The following is a 13,269-nucleotide window of genomic DNA, read 5'->3' as shown; positions in this document are numbered from 1 at the left end:
GTGCTCCACCTCATCCCTCCCGCTTTACCCTTGGCCCGCATCCCTCATTTCCCCACCCGCAGGGGAAGCACAGAAACGCCGCGGAGGCACCGCTCCCCTCGACGCGCACGCGCAGGGGCCGCTCCCGCCCCGCGCTTCCCAGGACGCGGCGCCTGCCGGGATCTGCCGCCCCTGCTGCATGCGGGGAGGCGCCGGCCTGAGGGGGCGGCCCGGCCGCTGCCCGCCCGGCTCGGACTGAGCCCCCGCTTTCGGCTCGGCCGGCGGCTCCCGCCCCCTTGAGCTGCAAGGTGAGATCGGAGCCCGGCTGTCCGCGGCGCCATGGACAGCTTCCTGGAGGATTATGAGGAGGCGCCGGCGGTGGTAGTGGGGGGAAAGAGAAGGAGGAGGAAGAGGAGCCCCGCCACTCAGGCGGCCTTGCATCCGCTCCTGCACCTGCCCTTCCTGCCGCCGCAGCCGGGTAAGGGCTGAGCGTTTGTGCGTTCTCTTTGTGAACTCCTTCGTGCCGCCCTGGCAATGGTGGCAGAGTTTCAGCTTCTATCCGCCAAATCGTCTGCTAGCGCCGGGAAAGAGGTTTGAAATAACCGTAGTTGTTTTGTGAGCCGGCGGTGTGCCCTTGCGGGCCCATGGTATCATCGGGATGAGCAGTGCCAGCAGGTCCAGGGAGGTGATCGTGCCCCTCTACTTAGCCCTGGTGAGGCACATCTGGAGTGTTGTGCCCATTTCTGGGCTCCTCAAGGCAGGAGAAACATGGATGATTCGGGGTCTGGAGCACCTCTTAGGAGAGACTGAGGGAGCTGGGCCTCTCTAGTGTGAAGATCGAGAGGGGATTTCATTAATGCAGGTAAATATTTCAAAGAGAAGTGCTGAGGGGATGATGCCAGACTTTTCAGTGGTGCCCAGCAGCAGGACATGGTGCAGTGGCCATAAACTAAAGCACAAGAAGTTTCACCTCAGCATGAAGGAGATCTTTACATTGAGGGTGGCAGAGCACTGGAACAGCTGCCCATGGAGTTTGTGGAGTCTCCCTCTCTGGAGACTTTTTCACATCCCACCTGGACACCTTCCTATGTCACCTGCTCCAGGTGACTCTGCCTTGGCAGCTGGTTGGACTGGATAATTTCCAGAGGTCCCTTCTAACTCTGATGGTTCTGTGATTACCTGACTTAGCCATTGTTTGATGGCTAAGTCCTCTGCCTACAGCATCCAGATAGGAGATGTCTTGGTGAGCTCTTCATGTGCCTTGCAGGTGGCTTTTTCTGGATGAGAATTGTAGGGTCATACAGCTATGAGCTTTAAACACACTTCATAGGAATGAAGTTTCAGTTTCATGCTGGTTTTGGAATAAATTGAACTACTATTGATGTAAAAAGATCAAGAGGCCTCTTTGCAGCCTTGTACTCAAATGAGAATAGTTCTCTATGTTTATCTTTGTGGGAATTGTTTAGCCTTTGGTACTGGAACAGTCTGTTTGTTTGTGTGCATGCAAATATGGCAGCACTGTGGCATCACAGACTTGGGTGATGACTAATAAGTGAAGAGAGTAGTCCCCAAAACATGACAAAATGTACTGTGAAGTTATCAAAGCACCATGGCTCCCTGATTCTAGTAGGGCAGTAGTGTAACATAATTGGCTATTCAATGTTTCAAGTGAATGGAAATTTCAAGCACAGCTATGTGCTGCTTATGGAAAATGTCATTCCATATCACAGCTAGTCCCATAGTCTTGCTTCCCTGTTTATCTTCCAAACCACAGAGCTTAATATGACTTTCTGTAGTGTCCGTACAAGAAAGATGCTGAAAGGGAGAGCATGTGGCTATCTGAATAAGGGCTGTGACTGCTGTGGGCTCAGTTGATTATTTTTTGTTTATTTGGTTGGGGTTTTTTGTTGTTTACTTAGTATCTTCCAATGAACACAAGTTAAACTTCAAGAAGAGCAAGGAAGCATGTTTAAGTTACATTCAGGATGCCTTGCTCCAAAAGCAGTGGAAAAGGGCTGCAGAGTTCCTGACCTGCTATGTTGAGTCACTAGAGAAGGACTATTCCAGAGAACACATAGGTCCATCAGAGGTAAGCTCATCTTCCTTATCCGAGTTCTTTTGCTGTTGAAAAAATACTTGCAAAGCAGCATCCCTATACTTCAGGACCAACATCTGTCTTAATTAGCTGATCACAGGCTTGATTTTTTTTTTTTTAATAGATCCTTGTCACAACAGAAGAAGACTTGGCTTGGTATAAGTTCACTCCATCAGCAGTGTATCTATGAAAAATCAAAGTAGTCCTCTGAAATGGGAAAGCAATAAACGTGTTTAATTCTGGCATGTCGTCAGTCAGAATCTGTTTGCAAATTGGTGTCTTATTTAGGTTGTTACCAGCTTTTCCAGTAGCTGCAAAACTCCTTGTAGGTGTTTAGATGGAAGCAGGTGGAAAGAAAAGGATCAGAGTTTTAAATAAATGGAGTATTTGAGTATGGCTAGCTTGCAGACTTTGGAAACAAGGTGCATGCAGTTGGGGAGCTACATCAAATTAGAAATAATCTTTGCTATTAAGTTCAACGAGTTTTGTATACCTGATGTCTTAGTGGGATCATGTCAAAAAAGAACATAACTTTTCAGTGAGGAGAGGAGGAACCCTCTGGCATACAGTTTTCATAAACTCATCTTGAGTGTTGCATTTATATTGAGCAATTCTGAACCACTGAATGACTCTAAAAGTCCTACTGGATGAGTAGGTAGGTTACTATAGGAGTAGATAATGCTTTGTAGTATTTTTTATTTGCAGCTCAAATGTACATTTTTCATGTCCTACAGTAACTATAAGTTTAGTAAGACTGTATGTGATGTCTGTTGCCATTTTTGTACTAAGGTTGGTTTTGATTTTCTTTCTCCCTGATAACAGATGATTTGGAGAATAGGAACTGAAATTTTGTGGCGTCATTCCCAAAGCAGGATGAAAGAGTTCAACTGTTTCATGGAACAGATGAAAACTTTAGGAGTAAAAAGGTACTTGAAGGTGAGTGTACTTAAAGCAGCCCTGATGATTTTTCACAGTTGTCTGAACACTTACTTGAATATTAATTTCCAGATCTCTTTTGAAATATACTACTGACATTTAGTGTCAATAAAACTCAAACCCAACATTTGAATTACCAATTGCATGATATTTGGAGGTCATTTTATACCTAACCTTATCTCATTTGGTCTGTATATTTGATCACAGATGTATGTTCTCAGTCCTTAGAAGTGCTTAAAAATCCTTTAATTTTTAAATTTGAATTTGAACCAGTCAAATTCATTTTCATGCATGTCCTAATGACATGTAAATACAGGTAATTGCCTGCCAAGTTTTATTTTCAGTCTTTAATTTGACCACAGTGCTGCTGACTAAACATTTGTACTTAAATTTTGCCTCATTACCCTCTCACATTTTGAGTAGCTAATCTGATTATAAAACTGTATGTTGTGCACACCTGTGTCACACAGCTGTGGGGGTTTTTTAATGTTTTTTTTTTCCCTCTGGTGGCTCATTCAAACCTATATTGTTGGTTTCCTTGGCTGTTGCACACTTGGAATGGTGCTTCTTTTATTCTCTTTTTAAAGGTCTTCAAAAGAAGTTCCATACAAGGGTTTTCTGGAGCTAACTGTAGGTTTAGTCTTTTATCTTATTATGCCAAATCAACATGGTAGGGTGGAAGGACATTCCTCTTTCAGGTGCTCTGAATAATAAGCAAATGCAGCTCAGCTGGGTTTCCTCAGGTAATTTTTAGATTTTCTAAAATAGGTACAGCACATGTTAAAGACAAGCAGGTTTTTGAGACAACACAAATAATTTAAATTCTTCATTACTTATCTTGGCAATATTTTTTATGCATGTCAGCAAGTCTCCTCTTTCTCTGCACATGTGTGTAGAACTTTGCTGTATTGCTTAGAATCTTTACATTTGAGTGTGGAATGCTGTGTTTTGGACTGTTTGGGTTGTAGGTCTGCTTGGAGCATGTCTTCCATCTCCTCTGTAATGGGCAAATAGATGAAGCCTACCAGAACCTGTCCCTGGCAGAAAGCTGGAGGTTTGGAGAGCAAACAGCCATTCGGGATAAGGAAATTAAGCTGATTCAGGCTTACAGGGGACTCTTGGACTACTGTAGCTGGTCTAAGCAGAAGAAAATCCTGTTAGAACATGGTAAGTGCTTTTTGGATTGAACTGTAGCTTCAGCTTGCTCATGCAGATGCCATGGTTTGCAATGACGCCTTTTCCTTTACCAGACTTCAGTGTGTGATGGTGTGGCTGGTACAGAATTCTATATCAGCAGTGATGGTAGTGCCAAAATAGCACTTTCTGAAGTGCCCTGAATTGCTGTTCTGAAACTCTCTCCCCATGTCCAGCCAGCATCACCTAAAATAATGATCAAAGGAATGCATTCCCTTGATGCAGTGGTTTAATAAGTGTGCAAGTGCATGATTGCTGCTGGAATGTTGAGTGATAGCAAAACCCTTAACACTTGTGTTTGAATTTCAGTTTCCTTAAAGATGTGGAAGTTGCTACATGTGTCACATCTGGTTCTATATATACCTACTGGCAGTGTTTTATCACTTGCACTAGATCTTTGTTTCTCTGAAAACCAGATGTTGAATTTGGCTTATGCACCTTGTGCTGGTAGCATCTTCTCTTGGCGTCCTACTCATTGTGCTCCATAAGTTGAAATTGATTATAAATTTGAATGAGGAACAGTGAAAATGTCTTGTTTCAGTACTGAGGAGTCTTTTCTTAAAAGCTGTCTGGCTGAAGTCCTTGCTTAGCAAAATGTGATCACCCCTAAGGTGCAGCACTTCAAGATCCCTGTGCTTGGCAGTGTTAATAACTTTGTGACCTTCTTTTGTGTTTTGGTAGGTGAGGATGGATTTGCAGACTTGGCTGTTGAGCAGGAAATGCACAGTTACTTCCGGAAGGCAGCAGTGAACTTGAAGGAGATTATTAAAATACCTGGAATCTGGGATGTCTTTGTGAAATGCTATGTGGATGTAAGGGCATGTTTTACAGATGGCTTTCATTTGTGTTTCCCTGTCTAATTTTCATTAAGATGCCCATATGCAGATTATTTTCTCTGTGTGTGAGTGAAAACAAAGTATTTCAAACGCAACACATTTGTGTGTGCACATCACACGCTTTGATGTAGAGCACAGCGTACTCCTGGTAGAGCTGCAGAGACTGAGCACAGTACAAAATGAACTTTTATCGGTTCATTGTCAAGAAAAAGAAGTAGACAGACAGCTTACATGTTTTGTTTTTGTGGGGCTGCAAAAATTGGAGCATAACTGCTTTAGTTCAAATTCCTGAAAACACTGATTTTTGGCAGGGCAGTGTTTTCTCTGGATAGATGAAATGTAGAGATGCCAAATATGCATCCTCTCTGTTCTGGTTTAGGTTTTTAAATACCTGTTTAGGATTTGTAACCAAGAATTAGTAATTTTTAAGAGATCTTTTACTTTTTGTGAACACTGATAAGATCTGACTTCTCTAAGCATGTGTCTTGGTTTGGAAAGACAAGAGTCTGCTAAGGAAGGCAAGAGCCTCCGCTGAAATGGAAAGTGTAAACTCCTCTCTGAATTGTTATAAATTCAAAATTAAAGGGGGTTCTCAGGCAAAGATATGGGAGCAGGAATAACAGTTCTTTATTAGGGAAGATAATAAAAATAAAATAAACAATGTGGTAAATCAAAACAACACTGACAGAGTGAGAATACAACCTGACACCCTGTGGGTCAGGGTGTTGGTAGCAGTCCAGTTGGAATTGTGGCTGCAGTCCTGGAGTAGCAGATATGGTTCTGTTGGAGCAGTGATCCTGTAGCAGGGTGTAGTCTTCTTCTGAAGATTGGAAGTGGAAGAGGCAGCTGTTCCTCTGGGAATCCAGTGAAAGGCTGTTCTGCTGTCCCAGAATCTCAGGTTATATCTAGTTAGGAATGCTTGGCTCCTCCCTCTGGGCGGAGCATCTCACAATGCTGTAATTTTATCAGTCATGCAGTGACAGTCAATGGCCCATTAACAGATGATATCTCTCTGGAGGGAGGGTGGGTTGTGGAAGAGATAAGGAAAACTGCCTAATTAACAGAAGATAACTGCCACACCTTGAACACATGACAAATAGAATACACATTGCTTGGCAATCTAGGACGTTTTAAGAATTTTCCTTGGTGCTGGCATCTGCCAAGTTCTGTCTCTAGAGATATGGCAGGTGCCTTCAGCATCTCTTTCCAGTGAGCAAGGGATGATAATCCTTTGACAATTAAGTAGGTGTTAAGGCATTTTTTCCCAGAGTAGGTTCTATGTGTGAATTCTTGTCTCTCTGTCCCGAGAGTAGCCAGTAAAATTAAGATGGGCAGGTATGTAATTATCTAATATGCATTATCTAATACACTGCACTCTTATATACAGACTGTGCTACTGGATGGCTCTGTGGCAGTTTAGAATTAATTCTAAGAGTTTGGTTCCCTGTATCTGCCAAACTAATGACAGACTTAACTTCCAGTTGCTGGAGTTCTATGGAGAGCACAATGAGGCCCGCCAAGTGTTAAATGAATATGCCTACAACTCAAAGTTCCCTGCTAACCCCAATGCCCATGTCTACCTCTATCAGTTCCTCAAGAGGCAGGGTGAATCAAAGAAATCCCTCATATCTGCACTGAAGGTAGGTATCCCCTAGGAGATACAGTCTGTGTCAGTCATGGGGTGGTGTGACAGCTTGCTTGAGCTCTGTAACATTATTTATCGTATTGTATTCTTTGTGGGAAATAGAGGGTTAGAGGGAAGTTAGTGAGAGGGAGCAGAATCCTTAACTGTCCTTGAATTCCAGTTCTTGTTTTGCCTTTGACTGGTACATCATATCACTTAAAGGTGGTAAGCAAGCTCAGAGAACATGTTGACATGGTTCAGCAGTCTGTATCAGCAGACTTGTGCATAGCATGCATTGATTTCTCTTACAGTTTGATCTTGACAATATGTACAAATCATTAAATGCCTTCTCTTTCACCTATTGATCCTATCTAGCAATTAGTTTCTTTGCTTGTTTTCAATGAGCTGTGCATTAAAGCTAAAAGTTAATGTCTGCTGGTTGTTGGCAGACAAGACCTTGTTGGGTTAAGCTTTTAAATTCCTGCTTTCCTTGCCCTCAGTACTCCTTGCAAACCATGCTTTGCCACTTGATGGCACTAATGTGCTCTTGTTAGTGCAAGTGTTGTTTAAAAACAGGTTTGTAAGGCTGTTTTGTTTGTTTTAGACTTTGAAACTGTAGCAGATTTGCATGAAATTCTCCTCTGCATTTTAGCAGTCGCTTTAGGCATGAGTCTCTTAGAAAACAGATAAATCATAGAAATTGTTTGATAAGTCCAGAAACTGATCCAATGCACAGAGTAGTGTACAGGGAAGCTAGAACTGTCCTAGGGAGAAAATTACATTTTGCCTTCAAAAAAGGGGACACTGGATGTGGATTTGGGCTGCTCCTTCAGAACGTTGTATTTGCCACAAGCAGTGTTTGTCAGCAGCCATCAAGGTATTTCATCTATGGTGTCACAGAGCAGTGTCACAAATGTGCAAGAAGGACCTAGAGATCCATTCTTTATATTAAAGCACCAAAGTACCAGAATTGCTTAATTTTCTGAACTAAAAGCACCCAAAGCTCTGAAGCCTGTGCTTTTCTTGGTCAGGTAAAAGTCTTCAAAAGTTTTCACATTAAAATAACCTATCTGGGTTTTGTCTTTTATTTTTCAGATCTTGCATGATATTGTTCCTTCTCATGAACTAATGATAGATTTTAATACCATGCTTCAAAAATCAAGTAAGTCTTTACCTTTGTTCATTTCATTTATGGTAGTTTCAGAAAACTATTCTGGATTATCCTACAGCCTTCTTTCTGCTTTTGAAATTAGTTTTGTTTCTTAAGAAATAGTCCCAAGAAAAACCTCAAATCCCATCTTTTCAGTCACCATAACCTCTTAAGATGGATGTATGAGCAGTCATTTACAAACTTGTGTAAACAAATGCCTTTTTTTTATTTTAAAGGCTGAGCAAAGCAAGCAGTTTTAAGGCACAGGGAGAACCTCAAAAACAACTTAATATTTTTTTTAGGTACCCTACTCTGAATTACAAGGTCTTAATTCCATTTTTTTAATCTCTATTTTATTTATTCTTTTCTTTCTTGGAATGTATCTATTCTTTAGTTCATTGTTTATGTTCAAACAACAAAATTTTCCTTCTGTTTAAGGGAGCATTATCTTCAGGCTGGTAGAAGAGTCTTCTAATCTGAAGACTATTTTTTTTTCCATGCTGATCAGTTGTATTCCAAGCTGTCTGTCTTCTTGTGTCTTGGTATGTCTCAGCAGGCCAACAGATTGGTGAAATGTACATGAATAAAGATTGTTCACTCTTCTGATATGATGAGGGTTAATGGCTTCAAACTGACAGGGGGAGGTTTAGAAGAGATTTTGGGAATAAATTCTTGATTGTCAGGGTGGTGAGGTTGCCCAGGGAAGCTGTGGATGCCCCATCCCTGGAAGTGTTCAAGGCCAGGATGGCTGGGGCTCTGAGCAACCTGCTCTTGTGGAAAGTGTCCCTGCCCATGGCAGGGGGTTGTAACTTGATGATTTCTAAGGTTTTCTCCAACTCAAACTGCGATTCTTCTTTGGGAGTGGGAAAAGGAGACCTTTTATCTGAAACCTCCCTTTTTCAGTTCATGTGTGACACATTTGCCAACTTTTCGTAACTAATGAGAACAACCTGGAGTTTTTAGAGAAATTTATACCAATAAACATAACTTATGTTTAAAGTAGCAACGGGGGGGCGGGGGGGGGGAAGAGTGGAGAATTGTATTTCACTTATGCCTTACTAAGGAGTTCATACTGATCTGTGTAATTCATTAATCAGCTTCATCTTTTTCCAGAGAAAAGAAAAAAGTGTCAACTGGGACTAGAAGTTATTTTTGCAGCCTTGGATTATGCTGGCTGGAAAGAAAATGCAAAAGCATGGAGCTGTTTGGCAAGACAGGTGAAACAAATTGTAATGTAAGTAGCTCTGATGCAATGTGTTGAAACAAATGTGTCAAGTCTCCTCCACCTTTGGGCAGTGAACACAGTGACCCACTGTGCTCTAACTTTGCCTTTATTTTTGCCTTTCATACACAACTTCAGAGTATCTTGGAATATACTGGGCAGTTTGATCACTGTATGGCAATGTCACTTCCCTGTTGTGGATAGTTTTATAGAATCCTAGAATGGTTTGAGTAGGAAGGGATCTGAAAGATCACCTTGTTCCAGCCCCCCTGCCATGGGCAGGGACAGCTCCCACTAAAACAGTGTAGTGGGCTGATCATGGCTGGATGCCAGGCACCCACCAAAGCTGCTCTATCCCTCCACTCTGCAACTGGATGGGGAGAGAAAACATAAGTATTCATGGGTTGAGAGAAGGACAGGGAGAGACCACTCACCAAATACTATATTAGGCAAGAAAGACCCAGGGCCTCACCATCAGAGTGAAAAACTTCTTCCTAATATTTAATCTAAACCTGTCCTTTTCCAGTTTAAAGCTGTTCCTCCTTGTCCTGTCTCTACCTTCCCTTGCAAAAACTCCCTCTTTGTGTTTCTTGCAGGTTCCCTTGAGAGGCTGGAAGGAGTTTGTGTTGCTGAAATGCTTGGTTTAAGGGCATTATTGCCTAACAGTAATAACTGTTGGGGATGAGTTAGTCTTTGAGTATGCCTGGAGTAACACAAACCTTTCCTAAGGACAAAGCAACCTCTTCATACTACTCATTTGTTGACCAACCTGGAGTAACTTCCATATTGACAAGCTGGCAGACAAGTGAAAGGCTTGCTTAATTTCAAACCATAATCTGTGCTGTTGCTAAGGCTTAATAAAACTGCTAGAGTTCACTTCCAGCCTCACAAGTGTTGCCAGGGATTAAAAAAGAATTGTTAGTTTTATATAAAAATGCTTGTGTTAGTGTTTTGGTATAAAGTCAATGTGTCTGTGTTGGCAATTTAAGAGATTTGTAGCAAGCTGATAATAACATTCACTGTCTCCTAGTAATCTTTCCATTATATTTTAACCTCTTCTGTAATTTGTTTAACCTTTTTCCAGCACCGAGAAGCATCTTGACTGGATCCAGCAAGAGTGGAACTCCAGGAAGGACTGGTGGCCAGACTTCCATTTTAGCCATTACTTGGCAAAAAGGAATTGGCAGGAAAATAAAAGCCTTTCACATGAAAAAGCTCTGGTGGCTGGAATCCTGCTGGGAAAGGGTATAATTAATATTTTTTTTTTCACTTCATAGAACAGAAATAATGTCTAGTTCTAGCCCTAGTGACATGGGATGCAGCTGATCTGCTGCCTGGAAGAAATACAGTTTCTTTCTTTTAAAAAAGATTCTTGTCTTTGAAGCTGAACATGAAAGGTATTCAAGTTAGTTTGATATTTAACAGTGAGGCAGCTAGTCTTATTGTGGTTTAGAATTCAGTTTTATCTAGCTTTGTTGAGCAGCCACAATACTGTTTGTCTCGTTTGACCTTCAAACTGTAACTCCAAAAATGCACAACACCCTCCTTGGGAATATTGTGAGGACTGCCGGCAGTTTGCTTCCTAGATGCCAGCCTGGGCAGTGTCTCAGCAATACTGGGTGTCAGCTGGTCATTAAGGACCGTGGGTATGTTGTAATGCAGGAAGGAGGATGGAGAGTCTGAATGGAAAACATCATCAGTTTGGTAAGAATGTGAATATCATTACCTCCTTAGTAGCATTATTTGAAATGCTGCCAAAACAAGGGGAGGATCAGGCCAAGAATCAGCTGCTAAATTGAGAATGGGAATGTGGTGTGGAGACAATGGCTTGTAGACTGGTTTGAACTTCTGGTTGGTGGGCAACATGTACATTGTCAACTTTTCTATAACTTCTGCACTTCATAGAACAACTTCTCATAGAACAAACAGAGCTTCATGTTGGAAGCTCTTTAGATATTTTTTGTTTTGCTTTCAGTATGATCAGATATCTCCCTTTTATTTCCAGATGGCAAATAAAAGCATTCTAGTTCAGATTTTCTTGAATGAAGTTTCAGTACTTACTGACTTAATGTGAGCTTCTGTTTTCATTATCTAGCATAATAAATTAATGTATTATATCAGTGCTGCTTTACACTCTTGAAATTTTACTTTCTGATCTAATTTGCAGAGCAAAAATGAAAGAGAAAACAGTATTGTGCAAGATAACAGGCATTTAGATACATGTAGAATGTTTGCTGGGCTAAATGAGGATAGATTATTAAATGCTGCAGTTACGTCTGTAATGAGCATGTCTTGGATTTTAATACCTTTAATTACTGAAAAGTTTTGTAGCTGTTTGCGTATTATTTAAACAATAAAAGCATTTTGTATTTGCTTGTATCATGGTGTAACTTCGTGTTGTTTTTTTTCATCCTTAGATTGCAAATACTTCAAATATGTATCACACCAAGGCTGCAAAGCTCGGCTGAAAAGGTTTCGGATGCTGAAGAAGTTTGTGACTAGGCACAATCCTGTCTACCTGAGAATATCTGGTCCTCCAGATTGCTCTGTTCAGCCTTGATGAGAAGGTGTCCCTAAGGTTCTTGGTACTTTTTCCTCTCTGTAAAACTGACTTTTGTGTTGGTGGTACTCCAAAACCTTTAGGCAGACCCTATTGACTCAGTACTAGACTTTTTAAAAATATATTTATGTAAAACCACTTTGGTTGGTATTTATTTTATAATAAAATGAATATAAATCAAGTGATAATGTCTGAAGAAAGAATTACAGAAAGAATTTCTGTAATGTTACTCTAATATTTGTGTGAAATGCTAACAGTGTTGATTTCAAATACATCTTAAAAGAGCAGAGGCACAGAAATACTGAGAAATTCTCTACCTCCTGGAAGAAACTTTTTTTTGCAGTCATGCCCATGAGTTGAAATACGCAGTGTTGCCGTGTTTGGAAAGCAAATGTTCATGTGTTATCACAAACCAGAATTCCAGTTTCCTTGAAAACAACAACAAAATGGTTTCCAAATAATACTTCTGTTTTAATGCCGCATCTGTAGAATTCTGGAGGGTGAAGTGCTTGAACCTCCCTCTGGGATTTTGGTCTGGGTTCAGATAGGTCTTGTGAGAAGTGCCTTAAGTCAACGTATCTTAAACATTAAGTGAAATACTTGCTGTAAGTGTGTTTTGTTAAAAGCAATTACTCATCATTCCCAACCCTAGTGCTTGTTTACTTCTGACTCCCTAAGAATGCTGCTTCCTCACTGTGTAATAGTCAGGGTGTGTAAGGTTGCACATGGGGGGTGAGGGGCAAGGAGACAGACACACGACTCACTCCTGAAGTTCAATGTTCATATGGCACAGAGGAAGTTTATTTTCCCAGGCTACCCTTGATAAAGACTTTTAAAAGGCCCGGTCTGGATATTCTCGTTGGCCTGAACTCCATGCCCCCTCAGGATCTGGCCAGTGAAATGTTTGCAGCTTCATAAGAGATCTGATTGGGAGAAGCCCCTGTTAGTTAATCCTGGGACTTGGTAGCAAGCTCATATGTGCTATCCGGTAACATATCACTCTTCTTTGTTTAATAAATTTTGTAATTTGTTTTCTGTTACTCATCTGCAAAGGCCCTTTACAAACACAACAGCAACAGCATGGCCAAATTTGCATGGAAGCTGCAGCATTTCTGTTCAGAATGTGTTGAGGGAGAACTCAGGCCACGGGCACAATGCTTATGTGTTACAACTTATAAAAACAAAAACCCATTCAACCTTTAACCCATTTATAGAAAAGCCTGGCTATTAAAGACAACCTGTAACCCATTTATCTCTTGAAGAACCCAACACCCAGAAAACAATCCGTAAACAGAAAAACAGCTGTAAACAGGAAAATACTTAGTAAACAATTCAAGTCCTTATATTGACTATGTGGTAGGTAGTCATTTGTAATCCATGGTTCTGTTGAAGAGACTTCAGAATGCTGTCCAGTGTCCTTTACCTTGGATTTCTTAGGAATATTGTACTGTTACATGACTTATTATAAAACATAAGCACATAACATCACCCAAAACTCAAAAAGGGGAGGTGTACCTTTCCCCCAACTTTTTTTCCACTTTTTTCTTTGTATAATAAGTAGAAATAGAAATAAAGCATGCATTTCTTAACAGCATTAATAAGGTAGGGGGGTTGCTGAAAGGTCTCTTTCTCATTATGAGCAAACTTCTGGAAGGCTATTCCAGACAAAGCCT

At 41.1% G+C, this 13,269-nt stretch overlaps 1 protein-coding gene across 3 annotated transcripts; it reads left to right on the top strand.

Moving 5' to 3' along the window:
* The first annotated feature begins 239 nt into the window (after nucleotides 1-239).
* On the top strand, nucleotides 240-12,195 carry TAF1A (TATA-box binding protein associated factor, RNA polymerase I subunit A). 3 transcript variants are annotated; one of them, XM_063152251.1, is made up of 10 exons: nucleotides 240-457; nucleotides 1,899-2,068; nucleotides 2,897-3,010; nucleotides 3,979-4,177; nucleotides 4,886-5,016; nucleotides 6,522-6,680; nucleotides 7,760-7,826; nucleotides 8,928-9,048; nucleotides 10,121-10,281; nucleotides 11,454-12,195. In XM_063152251.1, the coding sequence occupies exons 1-10, from the start codon at nucleotides 319-321 to the stop codon at nucleotides 11,594-11,596; spliced, it is 1,404 nt and encodes a 467-aa protein (XP_063008321.1). In that variant the 5' UTR covers nucleotides 240-318; the 3' UTR covers nucleotides 11,597-12,195. The 3 variants fall into 3 exon arrangements, with proteins under 3 accessions (XP_063008321.1, XP_063008323.1, XP_063008322.1); XM_063152252.1 differs by lacking the exon at nucleotides 240-457 and adding an exon at nucleotides 494-841; XM_063152253.1 differs by lacking the exon at nucleotides 1,899-2,068 and having other exon boundaries at nucleotides 317-457.
* The last annotated feature ends 1,074 nt before the right edge of the window (nucleotides 12,196-13,269 follow it).

This window comes from Melospiza melodia, chromosome 3, assembly GCF_035770615.1.
Source record: "Melospiza melodia melodia isolate bMelMel2 chromosome 3, bMelMel2.pri, whole genome shotgun sequence".
Classification (NCBI taxonomy): domain Eukaryota; kingdom Metazoa; phylum Chordata; class Aves; order Passeriformes; family Passerellidae; genus Melospiza; species Melospiza melodia.
This window is presented reverse-complemented; position numbering and strand designations above follow the sequence as displayed.

Coding starts and splice junctions, on each gene's coding strand:
- TAF1A (XM_063152251.1), top strand. CDS start 319: ATGGACAGCTTCCTGGAGGATTATGAGGAGGCGCCGGCGGTGGTAGTG. Junction 2,069..2,896: donor AACACATAGGTCCATCAGAG/GTAAGCTCATCT, acceptor CCCTGATAACAG/ATGATTTGGAGAATAGGAAC. Junction 10,282..11,453: donor TGGAATCCTGCTGGGAAAGG/GTATAATTAATA, acceptor TTTCATCCTTAG/ATTGCAAATACTTCAAATAT.